The 15,232-nt window shown below is 44.4% G+C and overlaps 1 protein-coding gene across 1 annotated transcript; it reads left to right on the plus strand.

Annotated features, from left to right (window-relative positions):
• Positions 1 to 1,791: 1,791 nt before the first annotated feature.
• Positions 1,792 to 14,669, plus strand: LOC109469537. The gene is given in 7 exon segments (XM_019768069.1): positions 1,792 to 1,858; positions 3,580 to 3,639; positions 4,294 to 4,477; positions 11,046 to 11,056; positions 11,158 to 11,187; positions 11,736 to 12,778; positions 12,781 to 14,669. Coding segments are annotated over 7 exon segments (3,021 nt in total). The 3' UTR covers positions 14,407 to 14,669.
• Positions 14,670 to 15,232: the final 563 nt, after the last annotated feature.

The following is a 15,232-nucleotide window of genomic DNA, read 5'->3' on the forward strand; positions in this document are numbered from 1 at the left end:
TAACTTTTTTTTTTTGCACAAACTTTTTTTTTTTATTCGCATGCGCGCATCAGTTTTGGGGTTCCCAGAGGATGTCATCCATATAATCAAATCAACATGGCCTAACGTGATTCCTTGTTTTGTCAAATCAAAGACTTCTCAATCTCAATGTTTTAAACCCTTGTCAATTTTTGATTGAACACATATAAAGCCAACACAATTCTATGTCTCTCACCATCGGGTCTAGTTGCAGGGTTATAGGAGGAATATGATTATTTTAGAAGTGATAAGTTAAGAATGAATTTAACCAACATTAAATTTTGTAAATGATGTAGATGTGACTGTACAATTCTTATAGAACCAGGGCTTAAAATCCTTTTTTCCGGTGCATTGAAAATTTACATGCACCGGACAAATTTTACCTGCACCACTCAGAATATAGGAAGTAATGATCATACTAAAAACTGTTCAAACACCATTGGCCATTATTTCTTCTATACTTCATAGGTGGTAACAGTCAATACAGCAAGTGAAAATCCGTATCAACATGTATAATTTTTATATAATGTAGTACATGGACCAGTGCAGGTTAGGTGTAGGTAGACACAGCTCCAATTTTACCTGCACCAAGGAGCGCTACATACCCAGTATTTTCAGCCCTGAAGTTTACACACAATTATCCCAAATGAAGCAAATGGCTTCACCACATTTTACAACATGGCAGGGAAAGAAGGGCAAACACAAGGGAAAACATTTCTTTACATTGATATGATTATAGTATGAAGTGTCAACAGATGGAGGATAGCTATCCCTTACATTATTGGTTAGGATTTTTAATTGCATAATGCAAACTGTTGATTTCCAATATAAAAAGAGTGTTTATGCCCCGCATTCCAATGCTGGAGCAGGAAAGCTTGATATACCTACCAAAACACTTGAATAAAGTTCATACTGTCACTATGGCATGGCTCTGTACAGGTGTTAATTGAGTTAACCCGATCAAGCTCCAACAGCCAATCAGCAAGAAGAATAGAGGAAAGCTGCATGCCTATTGGTTGCTTGCACTGCATGCCATTCTTATGACTCATGCCCAAATATGGTAACACACTGCTATAGTACATTTTCTGTAACACAGCCAAAAGGCTCAAATAGAACCATTCTAAAAGCCTGCATCACAAAAATAAAAATAAAAAACGCCTGGGGGTATCTAACAATTTGGTCATAAATATTGGTTCTTCCCTAACGTAAGTCCTGGTACTGTGCGGAATCACTCCAGGACGCCAGGAGTCGTTCTGGAAGCATGTAATGAAACACTGTCAGGCTGAAGACAACCATGCACCAATCTTTCCTGAAAGCCCTAAGGCCATGTTGATTTGATTATATGGATGACATTTGCGCGCGCATGAAGTTTCGGCCGTTTCCAACAAAAAAAAGTTTTCAACCATACTGTAAATCGTGCAAAACAGTTGCTAAATGAGCAAAAATATACCATAAGTTGCAAGGAAAACATTTAGAAACGATACCAATGTCGTAGAATGCCAAAATGAAAGGAAAAAACACAAAAATGTAAAGAAATGAATTCGAAGAGTAGATTATTCGCCATAACATATTCTGTGCTATTTGTTCAACCTTCATGACCACGTAGATTTCATAGTGAAAGCAAGTTTTTTTTTTTTGACAAAACTTTTTTTTTATTCGCACGCGCGCATCAGTTTTGGGGTTCCCAGTGGATGTCATCCATATAATCAAATCAACATGGCCTAAAGGGCGCAGAGAAGGTCATGGTCAAAACTTCTGCTGACTGTCGACACTATGAAGTTGGTGGGAGAAGTCGTCTTGATTGCGGTCAGTCTGGCTTTTGTGGAGCGGGTCACTGCAGGTATGTTTGCGTAATTTGTACACTGTGACGTAAGGATTGCGAATGCTGATAACAGTTGTTTATGATGTGGTTTTGTATGAATCTTCAGTTGTAAGAAACATTCAACACTCTAAAATTAGTTAGCCTCCATAGCATGCCAAAAACTGGGGGTTTGGGAGGTCTTCATAGTCTTTGGGAGCTTTATGTGCTATTTTCTGATTGCATATAGACAACATAGCCAGCCGGATTAAATTACCCCCGTTTTTTTAGAACTGGGCTAATCAGAAAACAGCCGAAAAGACCACCAAATCCCCAGTTCTATAAGCCTGCTACGGAGGTTAAAAATGAGCCAGGTTTTCTAAACGGCATGGTGATGTTGTTAAGGTCCGTAGCTTCGATGAATTCGAAACACAAGACACTTGGGATTAGGGACTGTACGGTATTTGGGGGATGGAAGTAGCATGCTGTACGTTATGACAACAGTTAAACTTTACGTGACCAACACAAAGTAAATTGGGACTTACCCCAAATTTTCCAACCCCAAGTTTCCAAACCCAAACTTACCCCAAGTTTAACTGTTATCATAATGTTATATACCAACACAGATGAACTTGCATGCTAGCATGCTGTACGTTTCGTGGGGTTGGGGAAGGGGGCAAGATGTTTTTTTTGCCTAGAGGGAAGGGTAATGGAAAACGTCTGGTCTCCGTCAGAACCTTGAAAGGTCTTTCTTAGAACATCTATCACAGATAAAGGGGTCCAGGCTAATTGTGGTAATAAGTTACATACTAGTACATTCACTCAGTTCAGTGGGGTGCATTGCGATCCAAAGCACGGTGATTGCGGAAGCCTGACGAATTTGATATCCAACGGACGTTTTGACAAACGTTCCCATTTTTAACAAGAGTTCCACGATCTCATACCTTCGCCAAATGATGTTAACCAAAATCTAATCATTGCGAGGTCTCATGAAGACCTACCCACCTACCAAGTTTCATCCCAATCCATCCACTGCTTCTTGAGTTATCTTGCTAAACCACACAAACACACACACAAACACACACACAGAGACACACAAATACACCCACACACAGACAAACGCTACTGAAAACATAACCTTCTTGGCGAAGGTAATTAATACAACAACAGAAAGCAAAACATGAATGCCTGCTATTTCATAGTAAGACATAGATTGCCCTTTCCTTTTGCCGACTTTTTTTATTTTAGAAATTTCCAAAAAGAAGGACAGTAAGGTATCGTCAATAGTTTAACATTGAATGAATATATGTAAATGTAATGTTTGCCTCACTGTTATGCGGATTTAAGAAATTTTACTGCAAAGAAATCATATTAGTTTCTGAAAATAGAAGATAGCAGGACTCCGAGAGAAGGAAACACGCAGACGGAAGCAAACCTACCAAATATCAAGTCAATCCATATAAGTCTTCTCAAGTTATCGTGTTTACAGACGGACACACACACACACACACAGACGCACACACGAACGCCTACGAAAACAAAACCTTCTTGGTGAAGGTAAATATACTGGTATCTACGCCTGTTACAGATGTATAAATGTGGTATTACCAATAAACGATTGACCCAAAAAAAATAATTTATCCCTCTCCCATATCTTTGGTATGGAGTGAAATATGGCAAATTGTAAACTGCAAATGTCTTGCATGCCATCATGCATTGCCTTACTAAAATATGATTTTAAAACATCAATTTATATACATTAGGCTCCAATGACGACTGTTGTGAACGTGACGAAGTTGGGACGGGGCAGATAAGTTCTAATGGTAAGTTGTACTCTTTGTTTTGTTGTTAGTCGCATAGAATGCGTTTTGCACCATCAAATCAAAGTGTTAATTATATAAAAGAAGTTGTTCATGATCTAATTTAGCACCAATTGCAACTGCACAACATGCATATCGTCCCAATGCACTGGTTAACAGATAACAGATGACTTGTTGTCAGCTATGGATAGAGAAGAGCTCGTTGTTGTATACATAGATTTCAATGCTACATTTTACTAGTTTGTTATAGTATTCTCCTTACTTGCTAAACTTAGATCTTACGGTTTTTTAACGAAATGTTCTTGCATGGTTTGAAATCTATCTACACAAAAAACTCAGGTTGTTTACAATAATTGTTCTTTTTCCACGCCACTGGGACTTGAATGTAGTACCACAGGGTAGGTGACTAGGTCCACTGTTAACGTTATGTACCCTTCATACAAATAATCTTCCGTTAGCAGTATCACGATGTTTGACTGAAATGTATGTTGATGGCACATAACATTACGGAGCGGCCAAGTCAGCCTGTACTATTGTGGCAGCTCTGCAAACTGATCTTCTAAAAAGTGTCAAGATGGGTCAGTGCCAAAAGCCTTGTTATGAATGTACTAAAATGCATGATATTTGGAACTGCAAAGTGTGATGTCATTCCTACAGCTATTCTTCGTTTGAACTTTGCTGGGAGATTTCTCGCTGACGCCCCAACTTACAACAACGATCCAGAAAATTACAACATCAACAAGTTTCATGCTTTGAAGCATCCTAAATGGAACCCAAAAGGAACCGGTGATTTCCGATTGGTGGACTGTGTAGTGACGCAAGTCTGCCTCACGGACGGACAGTATCCAATCCCGCGTGCTATGCCCTCTGTTCGGGTTAAGATATGGGTGGTAAAAGACGGGGGCCTTAGGCCGGGGCCCGAACAGAAGCAAAGCGGTATGCGCGGGGTCGTATGCGCGGATGTCTTTTCAGGTGTCCCTCAGCCTTTTGGGAATAGCATTTTTCGCGGACCAGAGTACACACGGTCCGGAAATGCTCCTGGTCACCTCGTGTTTAACCTTCGTGGGTCTGTGGGTGCCTCCCAGGACCTCCCTACTGCTTTTGCGCTACCCTGCAGGGAACATTCGACCTGGGGACTGGCAATGGGCCTTTTATTGTGGCCGGCAATTACAAATGGTCATTATAGCTGCCGCCCATTTTTTTTTTTTTTTTTTAATCTCCTGTAATCTCAAACCTTCCATCGCGCAATGGCTCACCTTTCTCACCCTGCCTTGCTACACAGCAACTGGCATGTGTGGGTGATTGATATCTTCCCCCTCCCATAGTGCATAGCGGCTCGGGATAGTAGACTGTGCACTGCGTGTGACTCTGGGTAGTTGTGATGTTGAATTACTTTCCTCCTATATATCTAGTGGCGTCGTGTGGCGTAGTGGACAGAGCGTTCGGCGCTCAACAAGGAGCCCCGGGTTCGATTCCGGGTTAGAGCACAGGGGCATGTCCGAACATGCATACCGACGTTGTGCCCTTGGGAAAGGCACTTTACACGTATCCCCCTCAGTTAGAGGGTCGAGTCTCCAACGGCAGTTGTCTTCAGCTGGCGGACGAGAGCAGCGCCACGCGGGCTGGCGTAATCAAGGCGGACCTTGAGTGTAACCAAGTCGTCCGGCAGCTCGCTGCAAGCACCCGAACCGGCACGTCTCCCTCGATGGATCCGCTGGGGAAGACGGATGCCCAAGTGTGTGGGTCCTAGATTCGCAACCTGTTATCCACCTTAAACAAATCCACGCGGAGGCCGCCGTGTCAACTGTAACCCTCACTCAGGTGTAGGGACTGACACGGTCATCTTACTCGGAAAAATCTGTATCTGAATGTATATATGAAGCTGTATTTTTGCATGAATATGTATCTGTATCTGTACATGAATCTATATCTGGTTGCAAATAAAGATATCGAGTGATTGCCAAAGAATAGTATATCTATATATTCGTTGTGTGGTGTGTTCTTACTTGCTTGTGTAACCATTCCCCTGGAGTACTAGATTGTCGGCTTCTGATACCTGTTGCATCTGATACCTGTTGTGAAGGGGGGTTCTGGAACCCGTCTGCCTCCAAAATAGTCTAAAGCTACCTTGTCCTCGGAAACAGTCGTCCGTCGGTCCGTCGTCGGTCTGTCCTGGCCCGACCGTTCATGGCAATTCTTACCTACTCAATGGGCTAATATGAGTAATACTAATTGAGTACTAGCAGGTTCGCAAGTTCCATGACATCTTATCGTGCATTCGTAGGTTACAGTGTCTCGAGTTTTGGGCACCTTGCTCCCTGCATGGCTAGTGAACCCGGTGTCTAAAGTAGTAAAATATGCTCAGGTTTGTTTTGAATCGGTATGAGGTACGTACATGGAAAATTGACATGGATACCAGTGTATTGGCCATTTTTTGTATATTGGTTCGGACCTTTTTTCCGATGTGCCAGATGTGGCACAGATATTCCAGCCTCAGTTTCTATCCCCAGGTGCAACAGTAGTTTGCGTCTGTCCCGGTCCTACATTGTCCTGTAGGTAATCTTGGGTTGTTTTTTTTTTTAAATTATTATACGCCACTGCCGTGTGTGTGTCATTTTACCCTTGTTGGTCATTCCCACCATTTGTGACCTTGTCCTGTCGATCCCTGTCGACGTCTCTTTCTGGAATTTATGTGCCCAAAATATATTATGTTGCACTACAGGGGAAACTTCCTTCCTTGTCCCATCTGCTCATCCGCTATTGTTCTGAATTACTAGTACATGGTTGCCTCCGATATTTTAGACTCGGGTCTCAATCCGTCAATCACTTCTTCCAAGGCGTTATCGCTTTATCTGGGTATCGCTGGTTGTGAGGCTTGACATATACATGTATGTAGCTTATTACGCCTTACGGAAAAAATGTGTGGACCTTTACAGTCCTGTACTCTTATGACTCTCTTGTGCCTGATCGAGTGTAGTCGGTTCAGATGTTGGATATCCGTTGGATAGCCAAACACTTCCGCTAGAACACGGCCACATGTGAGCCTGTGTCCAGTTCTCCACATCGACCGCGCGACAAAATCTCGTGTCAAGCGCAGCATGAGGTGCTCTGCCCGTACTGATTTGCAATGCATGGTTCTGGGGACGAGCAGGTTTCATTTTAATCATGTGGTGTCTGACAGTCTTGACAAAACCTGAACGTTGAATTAGAGCGAGCCGGCTTCACCTAGCGCATAATGTTTGATGGAACCGGGCCATGTAGGCCCTTCTGTGCCTTTGCACTGATTATTGCCTCATCAGAGCCATGTGTTGTGAACTCCTCTTTTACCTTGTCCCCTACAAGGTGTAGTCTTCGCTATGTGCTGTTATGTTACCCTCCATCCTGTCGTCGTGTTCTACGAGTGTGCGCGAGGCTTTTACCCAATGCCGCTCTGATAGCCCTGTCATTCGCCATGTGTCTTGTATCTTACGTTCTCGTGCCGGGTAGGCAAGTTGTGAGACATATTCATTGCCCTTCGCTGGATATTAGACGACTTCTTTGGGTATCGTCCCTGAATAAAAGGTGGTGCGCTATGGTTATGTAGCTCATCATGATCACGGAAACATTGCTGGAGGCGAAGGGTCAGGAAGTGACAGCAGTGTAGTTCTGTATCTGTATTGCTGGTACTAACCGCCTTTCGGCGTAACACACTAGCTTCGCAGGCACGCGGCGCGGCGGCAGCTGGTTATATTATACCGAAGGACTTGTTACAAACTTACCCTTGAACTTCTAGCTCTAGACTTTGTTTAAAGCTATCTATTGACAATGCCCCTACTGTACTTGGTGACAGTGAGTTCTACTCTGCAATAGTTCTAGGAAAGAATGAATTCTTGAAAACCTCAATCCTTGGTTGATAACTCTGGTACTTGAAGGCATGGCTATTTCTTGTTCTCTTCTGGGCTGGTATTAGGTACTTAGTAGTTGGTACATCCCCCGTTTATTAGTCATTTTTACATCATGCATAGTCTGGACATCTTTCCTCTATCTTCCAGTGAGTTCCACTGTAGGTTTCTTGTCATTTCCGTGACACTAGCACCTTTTTCATAGTTGTTGAAACCCTGTCAGACTGATACCTGGGTGTGTCTTCTAGCCACTGTCAGTGGGACTATCTTCCCACTTTGCCTGGACTATTTTTTAAATATCTGAAATCGACACCGAGGTTGTCAGATACACCGGCATGTGCTACATGGTGCTAGTGGGCTTGTTCGGACTTGTACTGCCTGCCCCGTGGGGGTACTGGGGTCACAACGGTCAGCCCGGATATCAGGTTTTGGATTGGCACACTGGGATTGGCACAACCCAGATGGAGAAAAGCCCCGGCTTCGACTCCAACATTTTTTTTTTTTTTTTTCAAAACTTTGGGTTGAAACCTAATTTGTGAGCAATCAAGACGTGTGTCCGTTCACGTGGAAGGAATGATTTGGCCTCGGTTAAATCAAGTAATTAACGGACGATCCCCGATCCCCACGGGCGGGGGGGGGGGCAGCCACTTCAGCTCAGTCAATCTGAGGTTTGGCGCGGGGCAGAACACACGTCTTTGGACTCAATAAATGTTTTACCAAGCCCACTACCTTTCTCATCCTTATCTGAAAGAGAGAGTGCAGGTAATTACGCAGTATTACCCTGGCGGCTGGGAATTCGAAGCCTGTAAGCATGTGGCGTGTACCATGCCCCTCTCAATACTGTCAGTTCCATGGGGAGGGGTTTACATGTATGCCCGTTTGACCCTACCAAATGTCTTTGGGTCAAGCCCACGATATCCGGCTCGACATTGTACATTTCTGCCTATACTTTTCTGTACGTATTGGTTGTTTGCGGTATCAAAGTGCTCTTCCAGTGGACTTGCGGGGAACTGCCTGTTCTAGGTGGCACATGCATATGTCACAGTACTCTTCCAGCACAACTGCGGGAAACTGCCAGGCCCAGGTGACACATTGCACTAGTTTACGGAGGGACGTGTTTTTCTCCAAACTTCATGCATGACAACACCAAGCTCATGCATTACAATAGTACACCTGCGGGAAACTACCCGGTCCAGGTGGCACATACTAGTACATTACGTTACTGTACTTTTCCAGCATACCTGCAGGAACTGCCCGTCCTAGGTGGCACATACATTATGTCACAGTACACACAGTACTTCCAGCACACCTGAGGGAACTGCCCGTCCCAGGTGGCACAGTACACACAGTACTCTTTCAGCACACCTGCGGGAACTGCCCGTCCCAGGTGGCACAGTACACACAGTACTCTCTCAGCGCACCTGCGGGAACTGCCGTCCCAGGTGGCACAGTACACACAGTACTCTCTCAGCGCACCTGCGGGACCTGCCCGTCCCAGGTGGCACGTACATGTCATTACGTCACAGTACTCGGGAAAACAACCCGGTTCAGGATGGATGTGCAATACGTCCGTCTATGAAAATACCACACAAATGTAACGCTTCTCGGGTTAAGTGTACCGTGCGAAAAATGACAGACTGCCGGTCGTTTTCTTGTCAGGGACTATGTGAGAAAAATCGCTGGGAATTTGACGGTACCGGTCACCGCTAAGGAGAATAAGGCAACCTGCACATTTTCTCCTAAGCGGTGGATCTATCTAGCATTGTTTTTTTTTTTTTATAGTCCCCGTAACGAAGGTAATTCCTTGTGCAACTGACCTAATGTCACAGAGGGACTAGTGTTACAATTTTATCCTGGCATGCTCAAACTGTTACCGCTAAACACAAACATGCATTCATGGAACCCACCTCACTCTGACCGTACTCAGAAATTGATACGAAATCAGCGAGAGGCGAGGGAGGTATTAGGGGTAGGAAGCATTCAAGTGTCTCAAACAGTGATGTGTTGTTAGATTGTCTGTTACAATGTGCGTGTAACCTGACACCCCATCGGAGCGTACGTCAGGAAGCTTTTTTATGCTATACTCAAACAACAATAAACAATAGGAACGAGTCGGATAATAAGAAACATCAAAATTGCAAACTTTCATGTCCAATCCAAAGATTTTCAGAGTCGAAGTCTTCCGAACAGTACGAGGGGCATCCAAACTTGCTCTTACCCGTCAGATTTTAAATAAAAACGTTCCATACGGTTCGGGGAGGGATCCAAATTTGCTCTTACCCGTCAGATTTCAAAAACAAAACTTTTTCACAGTCCGGGGAGCAGCTAAACTTGCTCTTACCCGTCAGATTTCAAAAACAAAACTTTTTCACAGTCCGGGGAGCAGCTAAACTTGCTCTTACCCGTCAGATTTCAAAAACAAAACTTTTTCACAGTCCGGGGAGCAGCTAAACTTGCTCTTACCCGTCAGATTTCGAACAAAACTTTCCAAACAGTTCGGGGAGTAGCCAAAGTGCTCTTACCCGTCAGATTTCAAAATCAAAGACTTTCCGAACAGTCCGGGGGCATCTATACTTGCTCTTACCCGTCAAATTTCAAAAGCAAAAACTTTCCAAACAGTCCGGGGAGCATCTAAACAAGGATAACTGTTCACAGATGGGGGCACAAAGCCTCAGCCTGTTATGATGGAATTCCTTTGTACATCTGTGGAGCATTATTACTATCTCTTCTGTTGTTCCTCTGTAAGCAGGGGTACTCATGAAACAAAACTATCATTCCCTGTTGGTCTCTTGACAACAAATTTTACTGTCATGTCAAAGTTGTTACAAAAAGAACATAATAATACACTCAACTTACACCCCAAGCACCACAGAAATGGATCACCCCCGGTACAGGCACGGCACAGAGATGGTAACTTCACACACATGTTCCAATCTCCTCAGCTATGCGAAACAAATTTTTTCTCAAACCATCTGTTCAACATGTTAAGTAAGTTGTCTGTTTCTTGCCTGTCTAACATGTCCGGTGGTACATTTTGTAAAACAACAAATGGCACAAAATTATATCCAGAAAACTAGTGCAACAGTCAAAAACAAAAAATCAACACATCCATAAAAGAAAAAAGGTGGGGGGGCAGGTTGAGGGGAAGTTGGACAAACAAAATTCACTCTTGGCTAACCATCTTGGCATACTTCTTCGTTTTACGATACAGCTTGTACAACATACTAGTATTAAAAAATGGTCAACTGGAATAAAAACAGTACCTCGCACGGACACAGGGAAGGTAGCTGACTGCCTAGAAAACGCTTTGCACTTGTAGGCTCGGCCCTGTGTTTTGGCGGGAAAACACATACACACACATCCAGCATTCTAAGTCTCCTCTCCTCCAACATTCCCGCACACGGAGGTTATGTCCTATTACACAAACTCCAAAGGTGTTCCTCCTGTGGTCAGGATGAGTTCTCTGGGCCTAGCCATTCTCTTGCTGTCCTTCCTGAGGAGACATCCGCGCATATACTTTGGCAGGAGCTGCCATATGGGTGACCTGCTGGAACGGTGGCTACACAGCAACTGGCATGTGTGGGTGATTGATATCTTCCCCCTCCCATAGTGCATAGCGGCTCGGGATAGTGTGTCCAAGACGATCCTGCTGTTGGTCGGCTGATTATAGGTAAGGCCACAGCAAGTCATTTTTATGGATGACATCGACGCGCGCTTTGATTTTCGCCTGATTTTATTTTTGGGGGGGGGGGGCATGAAATTTGGTTGCCCTTTAACAGAGGACAACATGCCAAAAATGGGTAAATATGTCTGTTGCCATGCCGGAACTTGGGAACTTGGATGACAGACACATATGAAGAGAGGAGGTGACAAGGCTCTGATTTAATATTTTGTCTTTTACTTTTACTTTGTTACAGTGTTGCTTTTCATATGTAATGTTGCCGCTGAATCAAAACATCTTGTTTAAAAAGGTTTATGATCTCAAAATTTGAGAGAAATGATTAAATTTTGAGTCGGTCTTTAAGGTGGCAATCTGCAGCAGGATATATCAGTTGTAAAAGTTTAAGAGGAGGCAAACGCATTAAGAAATTTTTAAGCTTTCAGACTGGAACAAGAATTTGGATATCTAATACCTACATGAAATACTAGAGCTCTAGGTGAGAGAATTTTTTGTGTTGGACCAAACGTTTTAACTTTAAATATTTTGACTATTATTAGGCTCAAACGGCACCGCTGCAGGAAAGCTGGTCGACCTGGATGCAGATCAACAATATCAATCTCAGCTGTGGGGCCTCGTGGTTGGCGTGGACGGGTTCTTCAAGGGGGACTTCACACCTCGGTCATTCAACCACCTGCACGACGCGTGTGAGGGACCGGAGTGCTGCACAGTGACGGAGGATACCAGGCTTGTTGCCGCCTGGATTTCAACTCTGCAGAACGTGGAGTGGATCGAAGGGCCTCTGGCAAAACGCTCCAACTTCATGCAGCAGGTCAAGTCTCTCCGCTGTTTGCCTGGTTTTACGTTATACGTCAAAATCAACCTCCGCTACTTGATAGAAACATCAGATTCTCCCGACTTTTCGTTTGGCCGTGTGGTTGGTACTATATATGCAGTAGTGTCGAGGACTCCTCTTCCTTATGGCCCGTACAGCAGAATGCTGTGGAAAACTGAAGGACCTGGTGAAGGTGGTCACTTGCCATTATATGTTGACATGAACAAAAAGAATGTTGTGCTGGACTTTGGCAACAGCTTGAATTTCGACATCAAAGGTAACTTGATCCAACCGTCAGGCAAACGCCTGTATCTAATCTATTACAACGCAACTGCACGAAGATGCGAACTTGTGAACAACGAGTCATACAACTTAGGAGAAATCAGACTGGGTGGAAACGACTGGTTTCGGAGGACTGCGGGCATAGTTGAACTTTCAGTGAATCCCCAGGCAATGGAAGCTATTGGGAATACGCCCTTGGCGGTTATTCAAGAAATATCCTCAACGCGATGTGAGCCAGTGTTGGAGGAAAGATCAGACGGCTTGTTCGTTGAGGCCATGGACAAACGTATTGCGCGACAAGAGCCCGACACTGAATGGACCATGAAGTTTCGCGCTTTCCAGTTTGGCAAGTCTGCCCAACAGGTTTTCGTCCGTACCAGTCTATCGTTTCCACTGGATCGTTTGAAACCTGCAATAGAAATTGTTAACAGTGAACCATCCGACAACAACGGCATTTCTTCGATCACGTTCCGAACCACGAATCCCGGGGTCGGCCTAGAAAGGAAAAGCAGCTAGATGGCCAAGTATACATATACGATTTGATTGCCAAGATTGGGGCCAACGGAACAGAATTTAAGGTTCATGGCTTGAATATTTCAGTCCTCCTGTATTCACAGTACACTTTTACCCCTGGTGAAGTGACCTGGTACGAACATGTCTACCCGATATTCCAACAGTACGCCAATCTCTATCCAGTCATGAAGCCCATCATCAACCTTGCGAGCTACGAGGATGTTACTAGAAAACGGAAATTACTCAAATACTCTCTTACTCTTCCTGAAACGGACCCAAATTACATGCCAGTGACCAGAAATTTATCTCCCAAAAAACGAGAAATGATCTTATCCTGGTTGGACGACCTGGACCCATCCTCAAATCTCCCACGGGTGGGTACCGCTACCGCCACCTTAGACGAACTAAAAAAGACGCTGCAGATAGCTCTACAGCTGGAACTGTCCACCATTCCCCCATATCTGAGTGCGCTGTTCTCGATAAAAGATGGCGACAACCAAGAGGTTACGGCCCTGATCAGAAGTGTCGTTGTCGATGAGATGAAACACGTGGCTCTGGTCGCCAACCTTCTGAACGCGATTGGTGGTGCGCCATATTTAAACATTCGGTCTACAGTAACGTCCTACCCATCAGCCCTCCCTGGGGGCGCCAACCCTGGTCTTCTGGTTAAGCTTGCCAGATGCTCGTTGAACCAGATCCGAACCGTGTTTCAAAGGATAGAGAGGCCAAACTGTGAAACAGCGGATTCTGATGTGATTCAATATCTTCGCATTCATAAAAAACGTCTCAAAGAGTACCGCAATGACGAACATGATGCCGAATTTATGGACATTGGCGAGGAAATCGGTCGACGGTGCAATCAGACATCAACAAGGCCTCAGACCATCGGTGCTATCTACATCCATCAGATACTCTGTCCCATGGTTAAACTGCAGACTCAGCTCCAGGCTCAAAATAAATACAAAAACATATTTACTGGCACAAGGTCAAAGCAAATAACCAGTGACCAGTGGCTCAGCAATGTAGACAGTTCCCCATTTGCGGTGCATGATCTTCGCAGTGCAGTAGCTGCCATAGTGGACATCGCTAGCGAGGGCGAGGGGTCCGATCCTTGCGACCCGTTTGACGAGAGAGGCGAGGTCTCACACTTCTTCACATTTGCTGAAGTTTTGCACGGAAGGAGGCTGATAGAGACAGACCAGAGTAACTCATCATCACTCGGCCAGTGCTTTGACAACTTTTTCCCATGTGATGACGAGATAAAGTGTGACAGGTCATACAGCTTTGTTGGACGAATGGTGCCTTTCTATGAAGATGGCGTCTGGCCGACCATTTCTAACCCGCGCACAGAGAGTTACCCTCCAGGATCACTGGCTCGCAAATATTCAGACAACTTCAACAAGATCTACACAGGCCTGCTGATGTGTATCCATGAGGCTTTCAACGGAAACCCAGACAAGATGAAGGACTGTACGGGCATGACGTCTTCCCTTACTGCCTGGGGTAACAAACTGGTGCAGACGCCGATAGACCCGGCTGGGGATCCCGAGATCGGACCAAACGCAGCACCAACCTTCGAGTTTTACGACCCAAATGATTAGCTAGCACTCCGTATAAACACAAGAAACTTGCGATTGGTTCTTTTCAAGATAAAGTTGTGGATGTTATAATAGCTAATTGGATGATGACAACCAAGTGAACCAAGTGTATACTTCCTTTTTGTTAGGAAGGACACAAAAATCTAGAACCTTGTCTAAAATTGATGTAGCTATAATCATTAATAGCTTCGTTACTCTGTTCCTTAATGTACCCAAAAACATGCAAAAGCAACTGCCAAGTGGGCAAATATGTGCCGTAAATTGCAAAAAAAAATATTTGAAAATGATACTAATGTCGTAGAAAGCCAAGATCAGTTCCAAAGGAAAAGAAGAAAATGTGAAAAAAAGGAAGTGAAGACTCTATTATTCGCCATACCATACCCTGTGTGTTTAAATTTAATCATTTGTTCAACTTCCATGACCACGTAGACTTTTTTTAATTCGCACGCTCGCATCAGTTTTGGGGTTCCCAGAGGATGCCATCCATATAATCAAATCAGCATGGCCTTGTATTAACTGCTAGTAACACAGACACGCTACCCTCATGAGCTTACAGCCGTCACCACAAGGCTACAGCGCTAGACAAACTCAGAACTCGCCGCTCAAACAGGGCTCAGAGTCCACTTGCAGTGCCACTGCGTACCGAGACAAAGAAAACTGAACTGTTGTTCCGGTGATATTCTCATCAATCAAACTCGCTGTCGTCAAACTGGGAACCACCGAGTCAGTAGCTTCTTCAAGCCGATGAACCAGGAAACACAATGTCGCTCGGGATCCATTATCTTTAAAACAAACTTATTGTACTGAAACGTGACCAACGAACGCCGCC

Source organism: Branchiostoma belcheri, unplaced genomic scaffold, assembly GCF_001625305.1.
Source record: "Branchiostoma belcheri isolate BF01 breed outbred unplaced genomic scaffold, Haploidv18h27 scaffold207, whole genome shotgun sequence".
Classification (NCBI taxonomy): domain Eukaryota; kingdom Metazoa; phylum Chordata; class Leptocardii; order Amphioxiformes; family Branchiostomatidae; genus Branchiostoma; species Branchiostoma belcheri.